We start from the raw sequence: 21,039 nt of genomic DNA, 5'->3' as shown, positions 1-21,039 counted from the left end.
AAATTTCTCTCTCTTCCCCCCGCACCCCACCACTTTCTGGATTTCTCTTTCTCAGTGTAGCTACAGACTGAACCCCCTGAGCTTGAGCTCTGCCTCTCTGAGCTGTTCGAGTACATCCCTGGAAGAAGCCACTGCAGAACAGAGGAGTCCCGGAGCATTTTTTGGCAGCCAGAGACTTAGAAAACAATTTAAATCCTCTGGCATTTCAAGTCTACACAAAAGATACGTTTCCCCTTTACCACTTTAAACGACCTTTTTTCCTCCTGTAAATCTTGGGAAAGAAATAGTGCAAAAAGATTTATAATAATTAGCAATCAATCCTTCCACTAAATTCTCATCATTGCTTCCTAGTACATGTTGTCCATCTTTCACACAGAGAGGTGTTTTCACAGAGAAAGGATCAATTATTTCCAGATTGTTTGTATCTCATTGGGTATTTAATCTCTTTTGAAATTATATTTTATTTTCTTTACTATTAGAAAAAATGTTTCTTTTAACCAACTGCAGTGAATTATTTTAGAAACTAGTGGTTCGTGTTAAACTCTTAATTTCTCATGGTTTTTTTTTGCTTGGATTCTGTTAAAAGTGTCATAACGTGGGTGGCATTTTAAAGGTTACTGGAAAGGGTGGGGATGTGATTAGCTAATAAGGGAGATGAACTTTCTGGCAAAAATAATGAAGAGTTTAAAGCAAACAGAATCTGGATGCCTGTAGTAAAATTGCATTATATGTAACAAAATAAAAGTTGGAATTTAGGTGATCTCTGTAAATATAAAAAAGAAGAAGAATCAAACGGATGTAGTTGTCATTTCAGTGACAAGCATGCCCTGATCCTGGGCATTATGGCTCTGAAATTGAGAATAATTATTCTAATTTGTTTTATTACATTAGCGTGGGTAGGAGGGAAGAAAGGGAGCTTTCTTTTATGGCTTTCTCATTATTCATAGGCGAGCGCGGCGGGGCCAGGCTCCCGGCTCCCGCGCCGGGGCTTCATGGGAATTTTTGGAAAATGATGTCTGCAATGTTCTGACCTTTGCCGTCCCAGCTGCAGCCCTCCTCCTCTCTGCAGGGATCCCACACTTGACTCCTTAGCAACCTCCTTTGTGCCTCTGATCTTGCTCCATTTGTCTAGTAATAGCCCTTGGCAGGAAGACTTGTTGTTCCTTCGGTGGCTGTAAAAGGCAGGGAGCCGCTAATGCCAAGGACTTTCCAAAATCCCTTTCACCCACTCCTCGCAGCGCTGTCTTCAAAGTCAATCAGATGCTGGTGCAGTCATGGTGGCTTCTCAAAGGGTCTTTCTGGTGGCTGGGGGAAAAACCAGCAACAAATACAACAAAACAAAAATCAACACCAGTGACTTCTCTTTCTGAAAAAGTGTTTTCCAGCCCGTCGCGCTGAGGTGCTTCACAGTTGCGTTTGGTGGTGACTCCAGTTCAGCTTTGGCGCTGGACCAGCCTGCGCCCGTTGCAGCAGAACAGAGATGTTCAGCTCTTCCGCGGGTGGGACCTGTCCTGTGGGCATATGGTCCTGGGGCCATACCGAAGCCCATCCCTGCTGCTGCAGTGGGGCTGGTCCACGTGAAGGTGGGTTTTTCTAGAGAATCTGTAGCCCCGTCCTATAATCTGCTTATGCTGGACCAGAACTAATGTTCTCCTGATGATGAGGAAGTGCCAGCATCTTGGCGCAGGCTTGGACCTGAGTAGGGCTGCCTCTGGGCTCTGAACTGGTGCACAAGGTACAGAATAAAGCAATTTACACAGCAGTGTCACCTGAGGACCATAAGCTTGTCATTCTCTGGTGAAGGAGGAGGTTTTCTAGCCTGTGATGTGTGTCTCTCTTCACGGACGAAGCAGGAGAGGTTTGAATTAGCGGCTGTTCATTTAACGAGAGGTTTGTATGAACATCAGGTACAGCTTTTTTTTTTTTTAAAGCTTTTCGTTTGCTGCTGTCAGAGTTGTAGGAAAAAGTTCCCCAAAAGCCTAACACCTGTGTCCCCCCTCAAAACACCCCAGTGCGGCACATGTGGTCCGGAGCATCCTTCCTGAACCAGCTGGCAGAGCCTGCGGATGGGAGGCTGGGGGGGGCACAGGGGGTCTGGGTGACCCAGCCCAATACCGTCCTCTGCCACCAGTGCGGTTTGTGGCAAGCCCTGCGCCAGAGCACTCCACAATTGACGATTTGGCCTCATAAATTATGCAAATATTGAAAAGTATGCAAACAATTTCAATAGCCATAACACGAACCTTGGGGCATAAAAGGACCATAGAAAATGTTTTGAATTTTCAAAAAGCTAGAGCCCTTGCTGTCCTTGGGAATTAATTATTGTGTCTGTTATGATGTATATAAGAAAAAAAAAAAGTCATACAACAGTGTCATGGAGTTCAGAGGCAGTTTTACACATCCAGCAGAAGGACTGTGCCACTGCCATGTATTGCTGCTGTAGCGTCACACCCATCCAAGCATCTTTCCCCTGGTGAATAGAGCATTTAGCCATGATATTTATTACTGAGGCTGAAATAAAATCCAGATTTTTTTTCAAGATTTATCCTTTCAATTCAAATGCAGAAGCAAGATGGAGCAGGCAGGCAGGGAGCAGGCTGGGCGACCCGGTGCATAGCAGCAGGAAAACTCCAAGTGCTTTAGTGTTTCTGTTTGTGTCTAAAGACACCGTGTCGGAGCCCACAGATCTGAGCGCTTCAGGTGCCAGGGTCAGGCATGATTGAGGAGTGGCATAGCTGACTGTCCCCTTACAGCCCTGTCCTATAGCCCTTAAACAATTTTTTTTCCTTAATTTTAACTTTGTAAAGCTCTTCCCTCTTCTGTGAACTTGGGGTTCTAAATTACAGCCGGTTTGTCTTCAGCATACATAGGTACTTGTTTGGCTTTCAAAAGGTACCGAAACTGCTTCTCCTGTGGGGAGCAGAGGCTGGCAAGGGGCTGCGCGCGTGAAGTGCCAGGCACCGGTCAGGATTTCTCTGGAGTGTCTCATATTTATATTATGAGAAAAATTTAGCATTGGCCGTCATTGAGATTTTTTTCTTTTTACCCATCTTTTGTATTGTGAAGACACAGAAAGAAAGTCTTCAAATTGACTCTAAATTTATAATGCTGGTGCCCCGTACCCCACCCTGCTCACCATAGCCGATATCAGTAGCGGTTTTGCAGACATAGCTTGAGTCACCAGGCTTTTTCTCGGCTTCCCGTGCTATTGGCCTGTCTGTACCATTTTTTTCAGAATTAATTTTGGGCTGAAAAAGTCTCAAAGAGTGCTTTGTTCCTCCTTGACACTCACTCCAGGGAAAAAAAAAAAAAGAAAAAAAACCGTGGAAAATCTGACATCTGCATTGTAGAGAAAAATCAATAGATAGGGAGGAATATAATTATCCCCCACTCCTGAAAGAATTTTTAAGATATTTTTTTGTAACAGTGACTCATATCGGCTTAGAGCTTGAATGACATTTTAATTATTTAGGCTTTTTTTCATTTTGAATCACCAAAGTACAGCAGCCTGAAAGGGGTACAGTTGGGCAGAGCAATCCGCGTAAGATGAAAAGGAAGGATTTGTCGTGTCGGAGTTCAGCCACTTCCCTTCCTCCGAGCGGCGTCGGAGCAGGAGCTGCATGGCTCAGGGTGTGCAGGGCAAGATGCTGCATCGCTCCGCAGCGGCGGGTGGCGGGTCACCCCGGGGTCCCTGAGTCATGTTTGCTGGCATCAAGTAAATAAGGGAAGAGTTTGTCTTCTTTGGAGATGTTTTGCTTCTTATGTGAAGTGTAAAATCCTTACGGAGTTGACTGTGATGGTGCATCTTGAACTGATGCTTGTGCTTGGGTTTGGTCGTTTGGGGAAGGGGGTCAGGGGAAAAAGTGGGTCTGGCGGAGGTGGTGGGTGAGAAGGAGCAAGGGCAATGCTGGGGATTTTGTTTGGGCATAGGCAGGTTTAATTAGAAGGGAGTCTGCTAATTGGGCAATTGGAAGAAGGGTGAACACAGGGAGGAGATGGAGAGGTCTGAAGTAAAGCTGGAGAGCAAAGACTGTGGGCAGTGCCTGTCTGTGCGGGCAGAGATGGGGTGAGAGCTTAGTGGGAGGTCTGGGGGAGCTGGGGACCCGCGTGGACCTTGTACGCAGCATCCTCCACTGGAGCGGCAGAGCTGCATCCAGGGGGGACACCCTGGACAGGCCCCTCAGAGTGGGGAGGCTGGGGGTGGGTTTCTGTGCTTCTCGGTGTCCATGGTGGCTGTGACATGGACATGGTGGAAGGGCTCCTCTCTGCCTCTCCTGGGATGGACCTGCATGGTTCCCACACTCCCAGCCTTCTGCAGATTCAGAAAGTCTGGGGCAGTTCCTGGGGGTCTGGAGGGGTGTGGGGGTGGGTCCCCTTACAGAGCCTCTGCCAGTGGTAGCAGGTACCAGGCAGTCTTCACAACTCAGTGTTCAGCTTAATCCTAATGGCAGGGGATAGGGATGATACAATAAAAAGGAGCAGCATCCAGATGTGCTCCTCTCACTGAAAAAATGCAGTTGAAAAGTGAGGACCCATTCTCATCACATGTTCGTCCTCTCTGTGTTTTAAGGCGGCGATCCTCGGCATGCTACAGTGTAAATTCAGATGTCAGGACCCTAAAATCAAGCAGCAAGCTGTCTTTGGAGGACCCAGCCAGCAGCTGAATGGCTTGCATCCCTCTTTGGTTCTGCCTCCCAGTCCTGTTACATTCCTTGTGCCACTGTGTGCCATGGCCTTAGGTTTGGGATTTCTGCCACGATTTAATCAAACTCAAGAAATGTAGAAATCAAAAGCTGTTCATAAACTTCCTCTCTATGGCTTAATTTCCCCTGAAATCCCTTTTGTTGGATATTCTTTCAGTGATGGGGAAAGAGAGGGGGCATGTGAGGTTACTCAGTCAAGCAGGACAGGAATTGATTCAGTGGGAGTGAAGGGGTGATTTTGATTTCCACCCCCAAAGTCCCCTGGCTGCCAGTTGGCAAACCTTGCAAATGTGTTCAACAAAATACTGCATTTGAAAGAGAATTTATTAGTCATAAATAGTGAGTTTTCAGCAGGCTTACTGAGTTTTATCAATGGGACTGGTTCGGTGCCTTGCTGGCTGGGTCAAGTCTTGCAGGAGGGTGAAGTTGTGCAGTGAGGGTTTTGCTAAGAATTTGCTGGGAAATACTTTTTTTTTGTTCCCTCTGATTGCTTGTGGATCTGCTCAAGTGACTGCATCGTCATCTTTCCTTTAACACCGTAGTAAGCTATCAAAGCTAGTGATGATGCTCGAGACAAAACGGGGTCTTGTTCTGCATAGCCGGTATCTTATTTATAGCTGACAAATAAAAGTACAGTGACAAAATCAGTCATGACACCTGCGGTGTATCCAAGGGCACACATCAGCTGAGCTTGGGAAATGCTATTTAAATATGAGTGTGAATGCATGGGCGCAAAGTGGGGCTGGCGGATGGAAAGCGCATGGGGGCTGAGCGAGGACGGCAGAGTGGCTGTGGTGATTAAAACCAGGCATTTTATTGAACACCATTAAAATAAATAAAAAAAATTTTAAAGGTCCTAAATGTAATTTTCCTTCCCCTGTGAAAAATGCTGGTGGATTTAATGCACCTTAATTGTGAGAGCCTGGGAGCCCCGGAGGTTGGTGTTTTCGAAGTACAAGCAGGTGCTGCATCTCCATCCTCCCCTGCGCTCCTCAGCCGTGCCCTAAAGGGAGCAAACTTAGTAGGGGAGAAGGTATTGAGCACATATTTCATTCTGGATGCTAATTCAATCCAGGGTGAACATTTTATAGTTCTCATGCAGACAGCAGCGCGAGGAGATTTCTGAGTGTGCAGAATGGCCTGGAGCTGCAGTCGGCTGTAAATCAATATGACAAAGATCTCAACTTTACCCTTCCCAGGCCAGGCTGTATTATTACTGGAAGGGGCTGGTGTGCACGTTGGGGCTGCCGTGAGCTCGGCCAGCAGGATCAAACCCTGGTGTCTTTGTAGCCACCGTCCCATCAGTATGAATTTAATAATTCTGGTTAGAGCTGGATTCAAAGCAAGGCCATGGAGGTGAAAGGGCAATTGCTGGTTCACTTAGCCACCTGTTTCCTTCCCTTTAGCTTATATTTAATTTGTATTGCTGAATACCTTTCCCTTCTGATATGCAGGGCTTTGAAAGTCTCTCCAGCCACCCCCAGTATGCAAACAGAGCCGGCGTTTCCGGGGGTGCTTGGTTTTTTTCCTGGGGTTGTAAGCATGTGAACATGCGTTTGCCTTTGTCATTGGGAAAAGAAAATAAACTTTAGAGGCTGTTTTCCTGCTCCCTTCCCACTCAGCACACACACTTTTTAGTTTTATCTAATGATGGGAGTGAATCATAAAAAGGGAAAAGTAAAAAATGTTTTCAAAAATCCCTGTCTCCTGTTCATTAGTCTCCAAACCTTATGTCAAACTAAATGCAGAATTTGAGGTTTTAGCTGATGCTCTGCTAGCTCAGAACTAGGAAGAAACTTCTTAAATTTGTCATCTTAAAAATAAAAAGAAAAAAAATACTTCTCAAGTAATTTTGGAATTTAGAAAATGAGAAACAAGTTAGCGCACCGAGCTACCTATAGCGTATCTTTTCTGTGTTTCCCAAATTATTACATTGCCATGTTGACGATATTAGGAGCGTTACACCAAGCTGCGATAACACAAAACCATGTACACATGAGAACTGTGACTAAGAGCAGTGACTTGAACTGGCAGAGGAAGCCCCCGTGACCGGGTGCGCCTGCTTGGTGCGAGGTATTTAAAATGCAGCTGGGCTTGGTGGTGTTAGGTTTAGGGCTGGACTGGATGATCTTAAAGGCCTTATCCAACATAATTAAGCCTACAATTCCATGATGCTACAGGATACCCAGGGGGCTCAGGGCTTCGTTCTGCGTTTGTGTAGCATCCTACCCGATGGGGTCCCGGTAGGTGACACTAACTCCTCAGCGCTATTGCTGTGCAAGTAGCGAATACCCATATGCAGTGCGGTGTCGGGTGCTGTTTCAGATTGCCTGAGATCTGGAGGTTTTCTTCAATATTTCAGACTTGTGAAATGTGGTTGGTGTTTTAGAAGATAACCAATAGTAATGACATTACCAGCTGGCACGCAGCCCCTGCTGTGCGGGCAGCCTAACTTCACAAGTTTAATAAAAAGTCAGGGAGCTGAAAGCAGGATGAGAAAGACTTTCCTTTTCTTTGTGATGGTGTCATCTTGTACTCACATCTTCAAGATGCTTCAAAAAGGACCATAAAAGTGAGGATGGTTTAGTATGTTGAGATGTGGTCCAGTATTCAAAGCGGGTTACAGTGGGTGAACACTTCGCTGTCGTTTTTTATCACCCAGCAACTGGAGCTCGGTGAAGAGCTCAGCTCCTCAGTGAATGGGCTGGCAAGACCCCGATCCCTGTACGACAGCGATTTCTCAGGAGGTAACAGTGGCTGCCCTTGGAAATATTCTTCTGCTTGCTGCCTACCTGTAAGCATAGCCAACCTCTGTCAGTGCTAATTAGTGCTGAGCTAACAGGTCCATTTTGATGTTGTATCAAAACCCACGTGGTACCTAGAGAAGCTTGAATACCAGTCAGGAATTGAAGTTGCGAGTGATGGTAAGGAACCAGACTTGGCATGGAGAACACCAAACACTGGGAAATATGAAGAGGGTTCTGCAAGTGTCGCTTGTTTTCGGTTGCTTCCTGAACCTTGAACTTAATCGTCACAAAACCTAGAGACTTGTACATGTGTGTGAGAGCGCAATTAAGCTGGAGGATGGTACAGCATGTTTGTGGTAGCAGCTGCCTGGAAGTTGCTGAACGTTCTAAATGCCTTTATATGTTCCTGGACGTTGAAGGTATCAGCCAGAACCTACTCTCAAAAAATGCCACCCAAAATTAGTGGAAAAGTCCTTTGTTAAAACCTTTCCATCCTGGTCTTTCTCACAGCCAGGCATTGCCTCCAGCACAGCCATAACACAACGAAACACCAAGTTTGTTCGTGAGTCTGTCCCACCTAAGGCTGATCCGTGGATCTCTGTTTCAGATGCTCAAACCCGAGTGCCTTGCTGCATTAGAGCCTGGAGATGGGCTGTTCCTTTTTTCTCCTTCCCTTTTTGCTGAAGCAACACTACCAGGAGGTCGCGGGAGGTGGGAGATCCAACAGCAGTGCCCTGCAAGCATGGAACAGAAATGCCGTTTTGGGGATGTGAGCCCTGCTCTCCAGAGTGCTGCAAAAAATAATAATAATAAAAAAATATTTTTCCTTTCCTTGTTCTCCATTTAATTTGTCCATATTGTTCACCTCTTGAACTCCGCTTAATATTTGCCCCCACGATACTTCTTGCAAGATGTTTGTAGCATGTATCCAAGTGACAGGAGGGTCTTCCAGGTCTGCTGGAGTCTCACGGGGTCATCCCATGCTCTGCCCCCTGGCTCCTTTTCCTTCTGGTCCCTCGTGCGTCCTCTCCTCATTCAAAAAGAGGACAGTTGGGGAACATCAGAGGTGCACTAGCTGCTGCTTGTCTTCAAGCAGGGGATGGGGATTTTTCCCTGTGCTTTGATCTGTGGTATGGCAGCGTAATCTGCTACAGCTGTGGTGTCCAGGCCAGTTCAATATACATGGAGAAATCTTGAAAATGGATTGGGAATTGTTAGCAGACTGAGAGAAATCCAGTGAATGTGAAACTCCAGCAGATGTGGGAATCCTCGCTTCCTCCCTTCCTCCTTCTGTCCTCCTGTGCTCACTTGGATTTCTCAAATGAAGTTTGCATCTTCAAGACACCAGGAACTGACTTCCAAAAACATCAGCAGAAGCCAGATAATTTGGGGAGAGTGTGTAAAACCAGAGTCCATCCCAGCATGGAGCAGCATGGTATGTCAGAGCTCGCTGGTGTATGCATGCCCAGGGATCCACAGCTCCTCACGGCAGGGTTATTTAACAAGCCACAATGGTTCGCTCTCCTTTCATCGTCGTCCTCAGCAGAGATGAAGCTGCAGAGCAGATAGGTTTTCATGCACTGCATGCTCTTGTTTCTTGGTACGAATTCGTTTGAAAACTGGAAATCTCACATGCCAGTGTGGGAGTGGAAGTGGACTTGAAGACAGCAGCAGTGTAAAGAAGACTTGAAACGCCCCCTAATTATGAGTGTGGGCGTTTTCTGTGCTGGAAAACAGATTTGATATTAAGAGCTTTAAGTGACTTTCTTGTTTGAAAGCTTTATAGTAAACAAAATGTGATTAACTGCCTTAGTGACTCATTGCAGGAAAGATTTTGATTTTCAGTATGCTGCTTTTCTGTCATATACTTGTTTTAATCATCCCTGCTGAGTAATAGAGCTTGATAACAGCTTGGGCAAGGTAGGAGGGAAGGTCATCAAGATAGCTGTCCTTTTTTAATATTCCAGCATTCTTGCACAGAGCCTTTCTTAGCATTTGTCCTGCCACTGACAGGCACATCCTGTGAGATGCTATCAACGTATCCTGTAATTTTAGAAAAGGTTTGAGGGGCAGAGCAAGCTGCGGATGATTCAGAAAGGGGGAGATGAAGCCGTGCTGTTGACAGCGAGTCTGTCTTGTCCCTGCCTCCCCTGCTCCAGTCCTTGCAGAGTGATGGAAAAGAGAGTGACAGAATCTGCTGAATAACTCGCTAGAGAGTAAAACTGCAGAGCAGCCACTGGTACCCACCGCTCTGCTTTCCCGTCCTGCAAGTCGCGATTTATACACTTTGCATCCATTGTGATTTTACCCGTGCCTTTTGGACCAGCTCTGCTTGGGGTTTTTTTGTGAGTGGTGCTGGTGGGGGGTGGCCCTTTCATGGTGATGCTGAGATGGAGACCTCCTGGGCCGAGGTATTTCTTGGTCTAAGCTCCTGGTGTAGAACCTTCTCAGCCATGTGTGGAGCCACCCCCGAGCCGTTCCCACTGCAGCCTGTGTAAGACGACAGCATGTGTGAGGTTTGAGGGTGCCTCTTTTCTCCAGAGGCTGCTGCCAGGTTCAGTGCTTAGGCTTCAGTGTAGCTCTCGGGGAGTTTGCCAGGTCTGAAGGCCAGCAGGGATGTGCTGGGTACCAGCATCCCGCAGGCCACCTGCTTTCCAGGGATGGAGTGTGCATTATGCTGCGGTGGTACCCTTCCTTCTTCCTGTGTTGTGCAGAGCTGTGTGAGACGCTGCAGAAACCTTTGCCTTATTGCTATCTACCTTATCAAACGCTTCTGTAAAATAATGGTTACCCTTTACTGTATCTCCTTGTTCTTCCTTGCTGGTTATGGTGGCATTGATTTGTTCTTTTGCATCTCTGGCATTTGCCTCTGTGAGGTGATGCTTTTCCTGCAGCTGGTGGTTGATGCTTGTGGTGCCCATGCTGTCTGTCTGGCGTTTTCTTCGTTGACCACAGGATGTTATTGTGTACAAATGGGGGGGACTTTCATCCTGCTCCGTGAGATGTGCCATGGAGGAGTTTGGGCTTTTACTGCTTTAACCAGGTTTGCCAGGTTTGTTCTTAGCTAAAAATGCAGGATGTAAATTGTCTGGGTTCACAGATTTTGAAAATGTGTAATAGTTTCTGTTTACTGTCCTCTTTCAGTTAGCATTGGCGTGAAAAAGGTTTCAATTTTTAATGACTAGGGAAAAAAAAGGAAAAATAATTTGGAACAGCAGATGGGGTGAAATCTGCTTGAACTCAGCAATGTGCCTGATAACAGGTATGATTTAAGGCTGTAAATGGCCCTATTGAAGGCTGCTGGGGTCGCCCCTATTCACAAAGGCATGCACATCTAGATATTACCTGGTATACGGCTCAGACCAAGAAGGCTGCCTATTTCCTATTAATTTACCTGCCAAATGAGCTTGTAACTATTTTTGTGGATCTTTGTTTGCTTAAGAAAGTCTATCTTGGGTTAAGCCCAAAGTCCAGCTAACTTCTTACATTGTCTCTAATAGCAGCCATTAACAGATGCTTGGGGAGGAATATAAAACATAAAGTGATCTTCTGGGGCAGGGGGCAGCTCCTGGCACCCAGGTGGTTTAGGGGCTCCCCAGGGAGGAGGTTGTGTTCAGCCTGTCCTCTGGGAATGTGTCTAATTCCTTTTGAACACATTTGTACTTTGTCTCTCATAAAGTAAATTATTTGCTGTCTGGAAAAGTACGTCTTTTGTTAGTTTCTAAACCAGCTACTGGATGCTTCCACCAGGTTGCCTTTATGCCTTGTTTCAGGAGAAGCGGCCAATGATCGTTCCCATTTGGCCCCTTCTGTGCTAGTTGGGAGTTACTGGACTCAGCTCTGAGCTCTGTTTCCCACACCCAGCACCCTGGGCTCTAAGGCATTGTACAGCCCATATGTACAGCCCATATGTACAGCCCGGGAGCAGGGCAGCTGTGGATAGTTACTTAGGAGGTCTGGACAGTTTTGGGGGGTCTTTAACTAGAATTTTGAATTTTTCTTGAGCTCCAAACCTGCTAAACTTTGTGTAATGTTGCAAGATCCTCATGGTTCCCTTCCAGCTTGAGATCTGTGATTCTAAGTGAAGATTATTTTTAGCAATCTGGATAAAACCAATAGGCCAGGATGTGCCATAGTGCTGGAATCTTCTCTTCCTCCAAGTTCTTAGATTTTAGCACTGAAAGGTCACTGGTTGCTTCTGGAAAACCCTCCCTACTGCAAATGTAAAGAAGTTTCAGGATGCTCCTGGTATAGCTGGTAATGGGTCCTTACAGAAACTCCCTGTATTTTTTCTACTAAGGAAAGCAGGAACGTTATAATTAGGGGCAATGTCAGAGGTAGGCAAATACCCCCTAATTGTATGCAGATGATAGAGCTGGTTCAAGCTTTTGACTAGTGAAGCTTTCCTCAATTTGGGATATTGTGATCCTAATCAGGGACCTTTCTGTGTCAGGCTGAACCCGCATACCTCCAGGCTGGCACGGCTTGATTGCAAGGCTTCCTGCTAGCAGGCTCGTCCCTGGCCAGGTGTCCTTTCTGCTGTGGACGACTGATTCCTTTCTACTCTTCATCACTAAGGCAAAGAAATTTAATCCCAATATTACTGCCAGCCCTGGAATGGACCCACTGATTTGGAAATTTCACCCTTTTGTTGCCCTGAAATATCAATGCACAGCAACTGCTGATACCTGCTTATTTCATTGCCAACCTCTAACCTAAGGTGAAGTAGACCTGTCATTAGCACATTCATCTGTGTTTAGATCTGTCAGCTTCCTTCCCCTTCTCCTCTTTTGTTTCTCTAATTACTTTGATTGCATCTCTGTATCCAGCTCAGGGCTGGTGAGGCTGCGGGGTCCTCATCCCAGTCTGTGTCACTGTTTCCTCTTCCGCAGGCAGCAGGGGTGGCTTTGCCAGAGGGAGACATTTGGGTCTGGATTTCAAAATTGTGAATGCAGCTGTGTTTAGGTCTGCAGGTAACTTTTCAGTCTGTTGTACAGAGTCGTCCCAGTGGCAGAGGCTGCTTTTTCCTATTGCTCCTCTGTGCCCCCCTGCCTCATACCCAGCAATGCTGGAAGCTGGTACTGGGAGCCCCATGCTGTGCCTAGCTGCTCTGCAGAGCTCGGGTGCGGGTAAAGCATCTTCCAGTGCCCTTTTAAGTGACATTGCATATTCCACAAGGATTTTCTGTCAGATTTTCAGTAAGCAGGTAGTAGAAGGAGTCACGTTGGAGCTCTCATGGCTTTACATTTCCTCTGGGACAGCGACTGGGCCTGGGGTCAGATGTGCTGTGGGTCTCCTGGGGGTTGTTCTGCGCTTCCCTGCCATTACAGGCTCTCCCTGTAGTGTAACTAGATTGTTTTGCATATTGAGATAATACCTTGACATACAAGATAAAGTAAAATAAAATATTTGTGACAGTATTTTTTGTCTTCCCCCCCTCCAGGGGCTGATTAAAATTCGAGGAGATCGCTGCTGGAGAGAGTTAACTTGCATGGATTATCACTATGAGGTGAGCGATCTGCACATTGAAACTAATTTCTCTTGTCTGTTTTACTTTGGTAGAAAAATTTTCTCTAACCTTTTCTGCCAGGCAGCTTTCCATGTTTTCTTTGTTTATCATAGACTTCTGTCTCTGGCAACACAGTCAATGTCCACGTGCCAGCTTGGTGATGCTGTTTTTCCCAACCACAGTCCTAAAAGACCAATTTCTCTCCTTCCCTCCCCTCCCCACCATGGACTGATTCAGGAACAAGCCTGAGCCTCACTGAGAACTTCCTCTGTACAAATGCTACAGGAGAGGAACAAAAAGGAGTTTCTGTAGCATTGTGCTGAATACTTTCTGCTTATGCTTCCAAAATGCAGACATATGTAGACAGAAATAGAGCATCTCGGTGCTCTCCAAGATGCAGAATACTAATCGTTGGCAATTCAGAATTATACGGTTTTATCTTTTGACATCTGTTCCAGTGATTACATTGCATTCTGATTATAAATTGTGGTTTGTATTCTGGCTCTGAGTGTTGTCTCCTCTTTGATTACAGAGAGAGGAGCTCAGCTTCCTCTCTCTTTTTACCTTTTTTTTTTTTTTTGCATTTGCGTTTTGTATAAACAGTGTTTAAAAACAAAGAAATTTCTGCACACTGCAATGCTCCACTGAGCGAGTAGCCCTGATTTAATGAAGTAAGCCGTACTGAAGCAATATTCCCTTTGCTAGATTAACCTCGCAGCCACAGAAACCGGCACCCTACGTTATAACGCCTCTGCTCTGTGATCTGTGTCTGTCTAACGAGTGGGTGAGCGTGGGGCTGCGACATCCCAGCCTGCTGCGCTTTCTGGTGCTGCGCTTGTCCCGTCTGGGTGAGACCTGGGGACGTCTTCATGCCTCACCACACAGTTATTTTCAGCTAGCAGGCCTGAGCTGTCAGCCCCTGGAGATGTACCTTTGGGGTGACATTCTTAGCGGACCCTCATCACGTCTGGAAACCATTTCCCCCTTCCAATTAAACCTGGCAGACCCTGACTTCTCTGACCTGCAGAACATGTTCCAAGGTGTTGCCTATGAATTACTTTTTACGGGGTAGGCACGCTGCGCAGTGGAAACAGGGACGCTTGTACAGGACCTTTCTCTTTCCACCCTTGTGTGAAGAGAATTGCGTGTGAGTGCCAGGGAGCACATTAACAATCCTGTTACGGGATTGGGATTCCTCTCACCAAAATAAGAAAAAAAAAAAATCTATCCGTTTCCCAGGCGCCGACACCTTTACTTCTCACTCCTGTGACTGAGTTAACTGGTTGCATATTTTGAAATGGAATTTTGCAGGTCCAGAAAGCTGTATGTGCCTTTCAGCTGTAATGCTCTTGGGTTTGTTGTTACCATTTGCTTTCAGTGGGGTTTCATGCCCTGAATGCAAGGGCGATCTCTTACGAAGGCTGCCACTTGGTCAGCTCATGTTGGACCATCCGTGTCCTGCTTCAATCCGAGTGAAACTTGGGATGCAAAGACCCTTCGGTGCTGTCATTCTTAATCCCCAACACAAAGGCAGCTGCAGTAAATCGTCCTTCGTTTTTGTCTAGCAACGTGAGGGCTCTGCTCGGTGTGCTGCCAGGCACCTGGCAGCAGTCTGAGAAAAGCCAGCTCAAAGCGAGCCCCCCAGCATCCCCCAGCCAGCTCCACTGGTGACCCCAGCCCACAACAGTCAGCCTGCATAATCCCAAATATTTCAAATCAAAACCAGAATCAGTTCTGTAGCCCAGAAGGCTAATTAAGACCATTCCTGTCATATCCATAATGCAGGATCCCCAGCCTGTGCAAGTAATTGGGAACAGGGGTAGGGGGCAGATCACATTATCAATATCAATTATTTTAATCTGCACAAAAGAAGCTGCAATAAAAGGAAAATGAAAGAGGCCAAACTTTGTCTACCAGCGGTAACGACAAAGGACTGCGATTCACCTGCTGATTTCAACCAGCCAGAGAGAGGAAGGAAAAGGTGAAGCTGAAGATACCTCTGCGAGGGAGGGAGGGAGCGGGAATCTGCTCGTAATTAGGATGATAAAACTGGGTATTGGACCAGCTCGTATGTGGACCTGGGCCAAATGTAGTCTGCTGTGATGTATGTTGGCCACCCCAGCTCTCCCGTTCCAGTCCTGAGCTGCAGTCCAAAATCTACATGGGCTTCTCTGCCAAGAGAATTAATGAAAACACATGGCCTCCATCTCTCGCGTGGTGAGCGTGCCCTGGACTATTTATTTGTAGTAGAACCAGCAGCTATGCTCGTGGAAAATAACATTTCCACTTTTGTCAGGAATCGTGTATAAAATAGTAAAATGTTGTTATGGCTTGGGTAATTAAACGGAGCGTATTTTTCCTCGCTCTTTCCTTTCTAATGTGCAGGGCCTTAATCCCAGCCTTTATGGAGATCTGTTCCTCAACTGAAGACCCTCTGTTTAGAGGGCTTACGATCTGTGACGCTGTGTAATTTGGAGAGGGAAACGGCAGAATGCATGGTTTACATAGGAAAGGTATTTTCCTACCAGCCTCACTCTCCTCTGATCCCTGAGGAGCAGATGGGCTCCAGTAAGTGTAGAAGAGAAAGGCAGATGCTGATGGAGATGACTTTGCTACACCACCATGCACAGCCTGGCACATGGAAACTACCTGGAGGCTGAGATGAGAGGTCAGGGTAGAAGCACTCAGCAGATTAATCATGGCTCTGGGTTCCAGGACTCCCAAACTGTAATCCCAATTTGGCAAGACACCATGGAATTTAACCTCCTCCTGCATTAGTTTCCTTTCTAATGCGGCCAGAGGCTCCAAGGTGGGTTGTTTGTTTGCACCCTGGTTTGTGTGCAGGTCAGGGCTCCAGGTGCCTGCAGTGCAGCCGTGTCCACGTTAGCGTGTGGAAGTGGACATGCGTGGGTGGTGGCTGGCAGGTGAAGTCCTGGGGTCTGAGGTGCCACGGGCTTTAGTTATCATTTGTTGGATTTGCCATCGTTTCAGTGCTGCCTGTGGTTAGATGGGCTTTGTCCCCTCTAAGAAGTCCCGATAAAAGGGAGGCTTTTGCTCAGTGGAACCTGTTCCTGATGCAGTTCGTGCGGAGGGAAGCTGCTTCTGGATTTTAGGTCTGTTTGTCATCATGATTATTAAGCATTTATCTACTGTGTACACAATGGTTTACAAATATGTGTGCAGCGGTTTGCAGACTGGAGCTAGATCTCTGCTTCCACTGAAGCGTATGGCACAGATCCCACGGCGTTCTGCGGCATCCCGCTCGTTGGGAGAAGATGAAGGCAGCCTCGGTTCCCTCCTTGTGCGAGCTGGGGGATGCAGCTGAGCCTGTCCCACTGCCCTATGTGTCCCTGTCTGCTCCAGAGGACATCCTTCACCACCTGTGGAGAGCCACAGCTCCCTGCCATAGCCAGGCTGCCATGTGCACCGGGAAAAAGTCTGCTATGGAAGGTTCTGTGCCACTCGAGGGTGTTTCTGGAGCTTGCACAGCCTGCAGGACATTGCCTGGGCATGTTAGTAGGTACCAGGTCTGGGAGCCAGGAAGGACCAGGAAGCACCAACTTGCTCCCCAGGGGCCTCTTACCACTCACTCCCGTGCCAAGCTTTATCTGGCTCAAGCTTTGCTAATTCTGGGTGTGCTGCTTAGCTGGCACAAGCACAATGTCTTAACATGCTCCAAATGGAGAAAATCCTCTTGTGTAAGACCCATATTTTAAAATCTCCCCACCAAACCTGCAGCTCCCCAACCCTGGCGCTTACTCTGTGGAGCACCTTGCAACCATATGTCAGGCACAGGGTGGGTTTGAGTGGCACGGGCAGGAGACGAGCGTTTCTGACCTGCAGCTGGTCCAAACGGAGCCCGTTGTTTTGGATGCTGGTGGTGGTCTTGGCAGAGCAGTTAAGCAGATAATCTTAGGGGTTTAGAAAGGGGGGAGTCCTACATGGTCACATCTAGCGTGTCTCCCCTTACTCCACTGCAGAAGTGCTCCCTGTGGGATGTAATCCAGTGATGCATTTTTATAATGGCTGCCAAAGTATTGTTGCTTTTTAATTACAGACAGATATCTTGTAAAATTCAGCCACCAACTGGTAGGAACAGCTGCCGAAGCAGCTGCTGGGGCAGGCGAGCGTGTGGAGGAGAGCCCCGCTGGGCGCCCTCCTCCTCTGCCAGCTTTGCGCTGACACTGTGCGGGAGCTGTTAAACACATCCCGGGGGTCCCTCGTGTCCCAGCAGCCTGTCCCTTGTGTCCCAGCGGCCTGTCTGCAGCTGGGCTGGTGCTGGGTGACGCTTAGCAGAGGTGCGAGCCATGGCATGCACCAGGCAAGGGACCTTGCCACAGCCCTTCCACCCACTATTGAAACAGCTTGTATTTTATATTTTTAATTTTAACATAATTTATTTTAAGTGATGCTTTGAAGGGAGCACCTTTTATCCCAGAGTTTCTCGATGATTTGCATCCTTTGCTGCAGAAAACCAGGCTAGGAAGTCAAACTTACTACTGAGGCAGAGGGATAAAGGCAAAGGGAAACAAAAACCCGCTCCCAAAGCAAATTTTTGTCAGCATTGGAAGTAAGACCCTGGGTTTGCTTCCCTGCTGCGGAGTTGTCTGTAGGTGCTCCGGATGGGCTGGTGGCCACAAAGCAGGGAGGTCTGAAGGCCTTTGCTGAACCAGCCTCTACTTTTATAACTGAGTCACACTTTAGTTCTGAATTTGTCAGTGCTGCTGAGAAAAGCTTTGTTCTTTATGTAAGACACTGTGCAGCCACAAAGGTCACTTCTTCTGATTTGTACAAATTGTCGCTAATTATTCTGTAACTGTTTTTCTTAAATAGAGGCTGTCAGTCAGTGCTCCAGCTTCTGGCATATGGCAGGTCTCCAGTTCCTGGAGAAGCTCTCCCGAGCACAATGTCTTTTGTACCTAATTAGGGGCTTGCTGACTGATAGCTGTGCTGATAAGGATGAGAAGGAAGCTCTAACTGCTCTTTAACTGCCTCTTGATTGCTTTTCTCCCTTCTATTCACTGTGTTAGACCTTGTTAGACTTTTCATCTAGCTTTTTCCAACCTATTATGAAACAAAAAGTAAATAGTATCTAGCGGTTTGTTTTGATAAATCAGAAAATGATCTGCTTCCATGATCCCCGATGTCTCTGGATGGGCTTTATTCCAACAGTTTGCATTGCTGGAAGCAAAAATGTTCCAAACAGGGGAGCAGGTACTCAGGTCTCATGCTCAAAATGTGTGTTTTAAAGTTACAAATTAATATGAGGGAAACAACGCTGAATAAAACAGAAAACAAGAATATTTAAAAGACGTATCCATGCAAAGCGTTTTGGCAGTCTTCTTTTTAAGAACCTTATGAAATATGTAGCATCCTAAGTTTACAATCATTGGCCCTTCACAGAATTTTCTCCAGTCTGAAGATGACAAAGGTGGATCCTGGCAGGGCTGATGGTCACATTAATGAATTATTAAGGCCAACAAAATGATGAACTCCCAGGTCTGACTTAGCTATGGGAGCTCAGGTTTGATAGGTGGGCTTTCCAAAACCGATGTCTTCTGGGGAAGCACAGATCTTCCCCTTCCAACAGCCACCAAGGGGAAACCAAAGAACCCACCTCTGTGTCTCTGGCACAGCGCGGCTGAGCCGCTTGGTTGGCACCTTTCCCCCTTGCTGGTGTGGAAGGATCTGATTTTGTTTCACTGAATGCAGAACAATTTGCATCTCCATGCCTTCTTCCGTGCAGGATGTTTAATTGCCTAGTTTTGCTGCTGGATTTTGCTGGTTCCCCTAGGGACAGGAGATGCTGGGTCGCAGCAGGTGAGTAACCGAGGTCAGGCTGAGGCTTGGAGGAGAGGCAAGGTGCAGCCGTGTCATGGGGAAATTTGACAGATTTTTCGAAAAGCGTTTGAAAAGGGTGTGGGAGTCCTGCAGTCGGTGCTTCCAGGCCCTGGGGTGAGGTCAACACTGCTGGACATGTGGCTATGAGCCCGGGACAACTGCCTGCCCTCAGCAGCTGGGAGGGTTTTAAAAAGTGACTGTGGGATTTGATGGATGTGCCATAGGTTTCTGGAGTTGCTCACAGCTTGCCATTACTTGAAACAGTAAAATTTGTGCTCTGGAAGACGTGTTTCTGTGAGAATACGAGTGAAGTGAGTTGTGGTCCATCTCTGTCCTCCCTGGACAAGTTGCCACGTGGAACCTGAACCTCTGTTGCCAAGTCCTCTGTAAGGAGAGCAAGGGCAAAATGACATTCTGCCCACTGTGGATTCTAAATGCGGTTTGTTTTCATCTCCTGTTGTAAAAGCAAACGGTTCTTTGAGTTGGGGCGACTGATTGCAAAAGGAAGAGCGCATTTGTGTTCAGCTTTTTTTTTTTTTTTTCTTTTTTTCTTTCCCTTTTAGTCATAAGTTTTGAAAAATGACCTTTCTGGAGTATAATTGAAAAACCACTTGTCCTCGTTCACACATATTGACGGGCTGCTTAGTGGGGATTTGAAGCTGAGGATTAGGTGCTTTCTTCTGGGTTTTGGTGATTTGCATGATGTCAGTGCTAGCACTAGAAGAAGGGCTAATTCCTGACCTTGCCTGTGATCAATTAAGTAACAAGATCCATCATAAGGTAAGTGCATGAAGCAATAATATTGGCAGATAAATGTCAACACGACATCAAAAGCTTATTACGCTGTATCTGGATTTTGTATCAGGCTGCTGCAAGAAGGTCTCTATCCGAGACAGGTTTTTAGATGAATCCCAGGTGCTCTGTATTGAATGCAAGATGTCTTTGAATGCAGATTGCTAGAAATGTTTGTCATTCCCAAACTGGGGCTGGGCTCTGTTGTTTTAATAATAGTTAAATGTGCACATCACTGAAGAAGAGAGGGAGCAAATGCTTTTAAAGGTGGAATTTTTGTGCTCAGCTTGAGAAGATGGGTATTGCTAGGTTTGCACAGGTCGGGTTTACTGGCAGAAGCACAAGCAGAGATCAGTGACTATATAACTTCCAGCTGAGCAGTTCTCGGAAGGAGGCCTGGTTTGCCAGAGTTTGGGCACTGGCAGCAGGTTCTGCTGCAGATGATCAGTGCTTCTGAAAATGAGGGCTGAGCTCTTGAAAGCTGTGAAGCAGTAAATTTTCAGATGTGTAACCATCCTTGTGGAGCTGCAATTTCAGAAGACATAACGATAAATACTGACTCCTACGCCCAGTCATGCTGCTTTTTAAAAAGTGAAAAGGACTACAGGTCTTTTGTAGTCAAAGGATGCTCCAGAACTAGGGTGATTAATAATGTTGGACCTTAAGCAGAACAAAAGCAGATTTCTCCTACATGCAGAGACGTGGTAGGTGATATTTTATTCCAGGCAGGGAAGCTGCTTCCCAGAGTCAGGCACTCGTGAGAACGTAGGTTTACTGACAGCCAGTGTTTGGTCCAGGAGTCTGGCTTGTATTACTCTGAGCAGCAAACATGACAGGCAAATGGTAAGTGGATTCCCAACCACCTCAAAGTCAGCAGCAGTTCAGCTATCGTCTTCATCGAGACCGGGATGCTGGCAGTGAATTCAGGAGAAGGGGGAGGAGTGTCTGTTCAGAGAACTATCAAAATAAAAGGTAGAGCTGCAAATCAGCATCATAAAGCAGACCCGGCATCTTTGGCCCAGGCTCAGGAAACCACATACTGTTGAAGTAAATTGGACGTAAGCAGGTGCTGAGAGAGAAACTTTCAAAATAGTTTTAAAAGGAAACGTAACGGCAGGATCTGGAGGGATGGGATAAGCACGCAGTAAGTGATCCCTCCCAGGCACCGGCCACTATGGGTGGCAAAGCACCCGTTTTGCTGCTGGATTTTATTTATCTCTTCAGTGTAGTTGAGGAACCACCTTTCTCTGCTCATTTCTTCACCAGAAGTTATAGTATTAAAACAAATTAAAGCAAAGTGGTTCTCACTTTGGTATAAGCCAAGCAGGTTAGTGGCACCTGCCACTTGGGTAACCCACTGCATCCCACCGGTTGCCCTAGCTTTCCCCCGATTTCCAGCAATATTAGAACAAAATAGGATAAACTAGCAAAAGTTTAGTGGAAATGC

General features: G+C 46.7%; 1 protein-coding gene across 3 annotated transcripts in view; it reads left to right on the top strand.

Moving 5' to 3' along the window:
- The window catches only part of LMF1 (lipase maturation factor 1), a 206,440-nt gene that overhangs the window by 70,993 nt on the left and 114,408 nt on the right, over positions 1-21,039 (top strand). For all 3 annotated transcript variants that reach the window (XM_055710086.1, XM_027812420.2, XM_055710087.1), the window contains one exon: positions 12,894-12,959. In XM_055710086.1, the coding sequence (XP_055566061.1) occupies positions 12,894-12,959 (66 nt within the window). The remainder of the gene's footprint in view (positions 1-12,893; positions 12,960-21,039) is intronic.

The sequence above is a fragment of the Falco cherrug genome, chromosome 4 (assembly GCF_023634085.1).
Source record: "Falco cherrug isolate bFalChe1 chromosome 4, bFalChe1.pri, whole genome shotgun sequence".
Taxonomy (NCBI): Eukaryota; Metazoa; Chordata; class Aves; order Falconiformes; family Falconidae; genus Falco; species Falco cherrug.
This window is presented reverse-complemented; position numbering and strand designations above follow the sequence as displayed.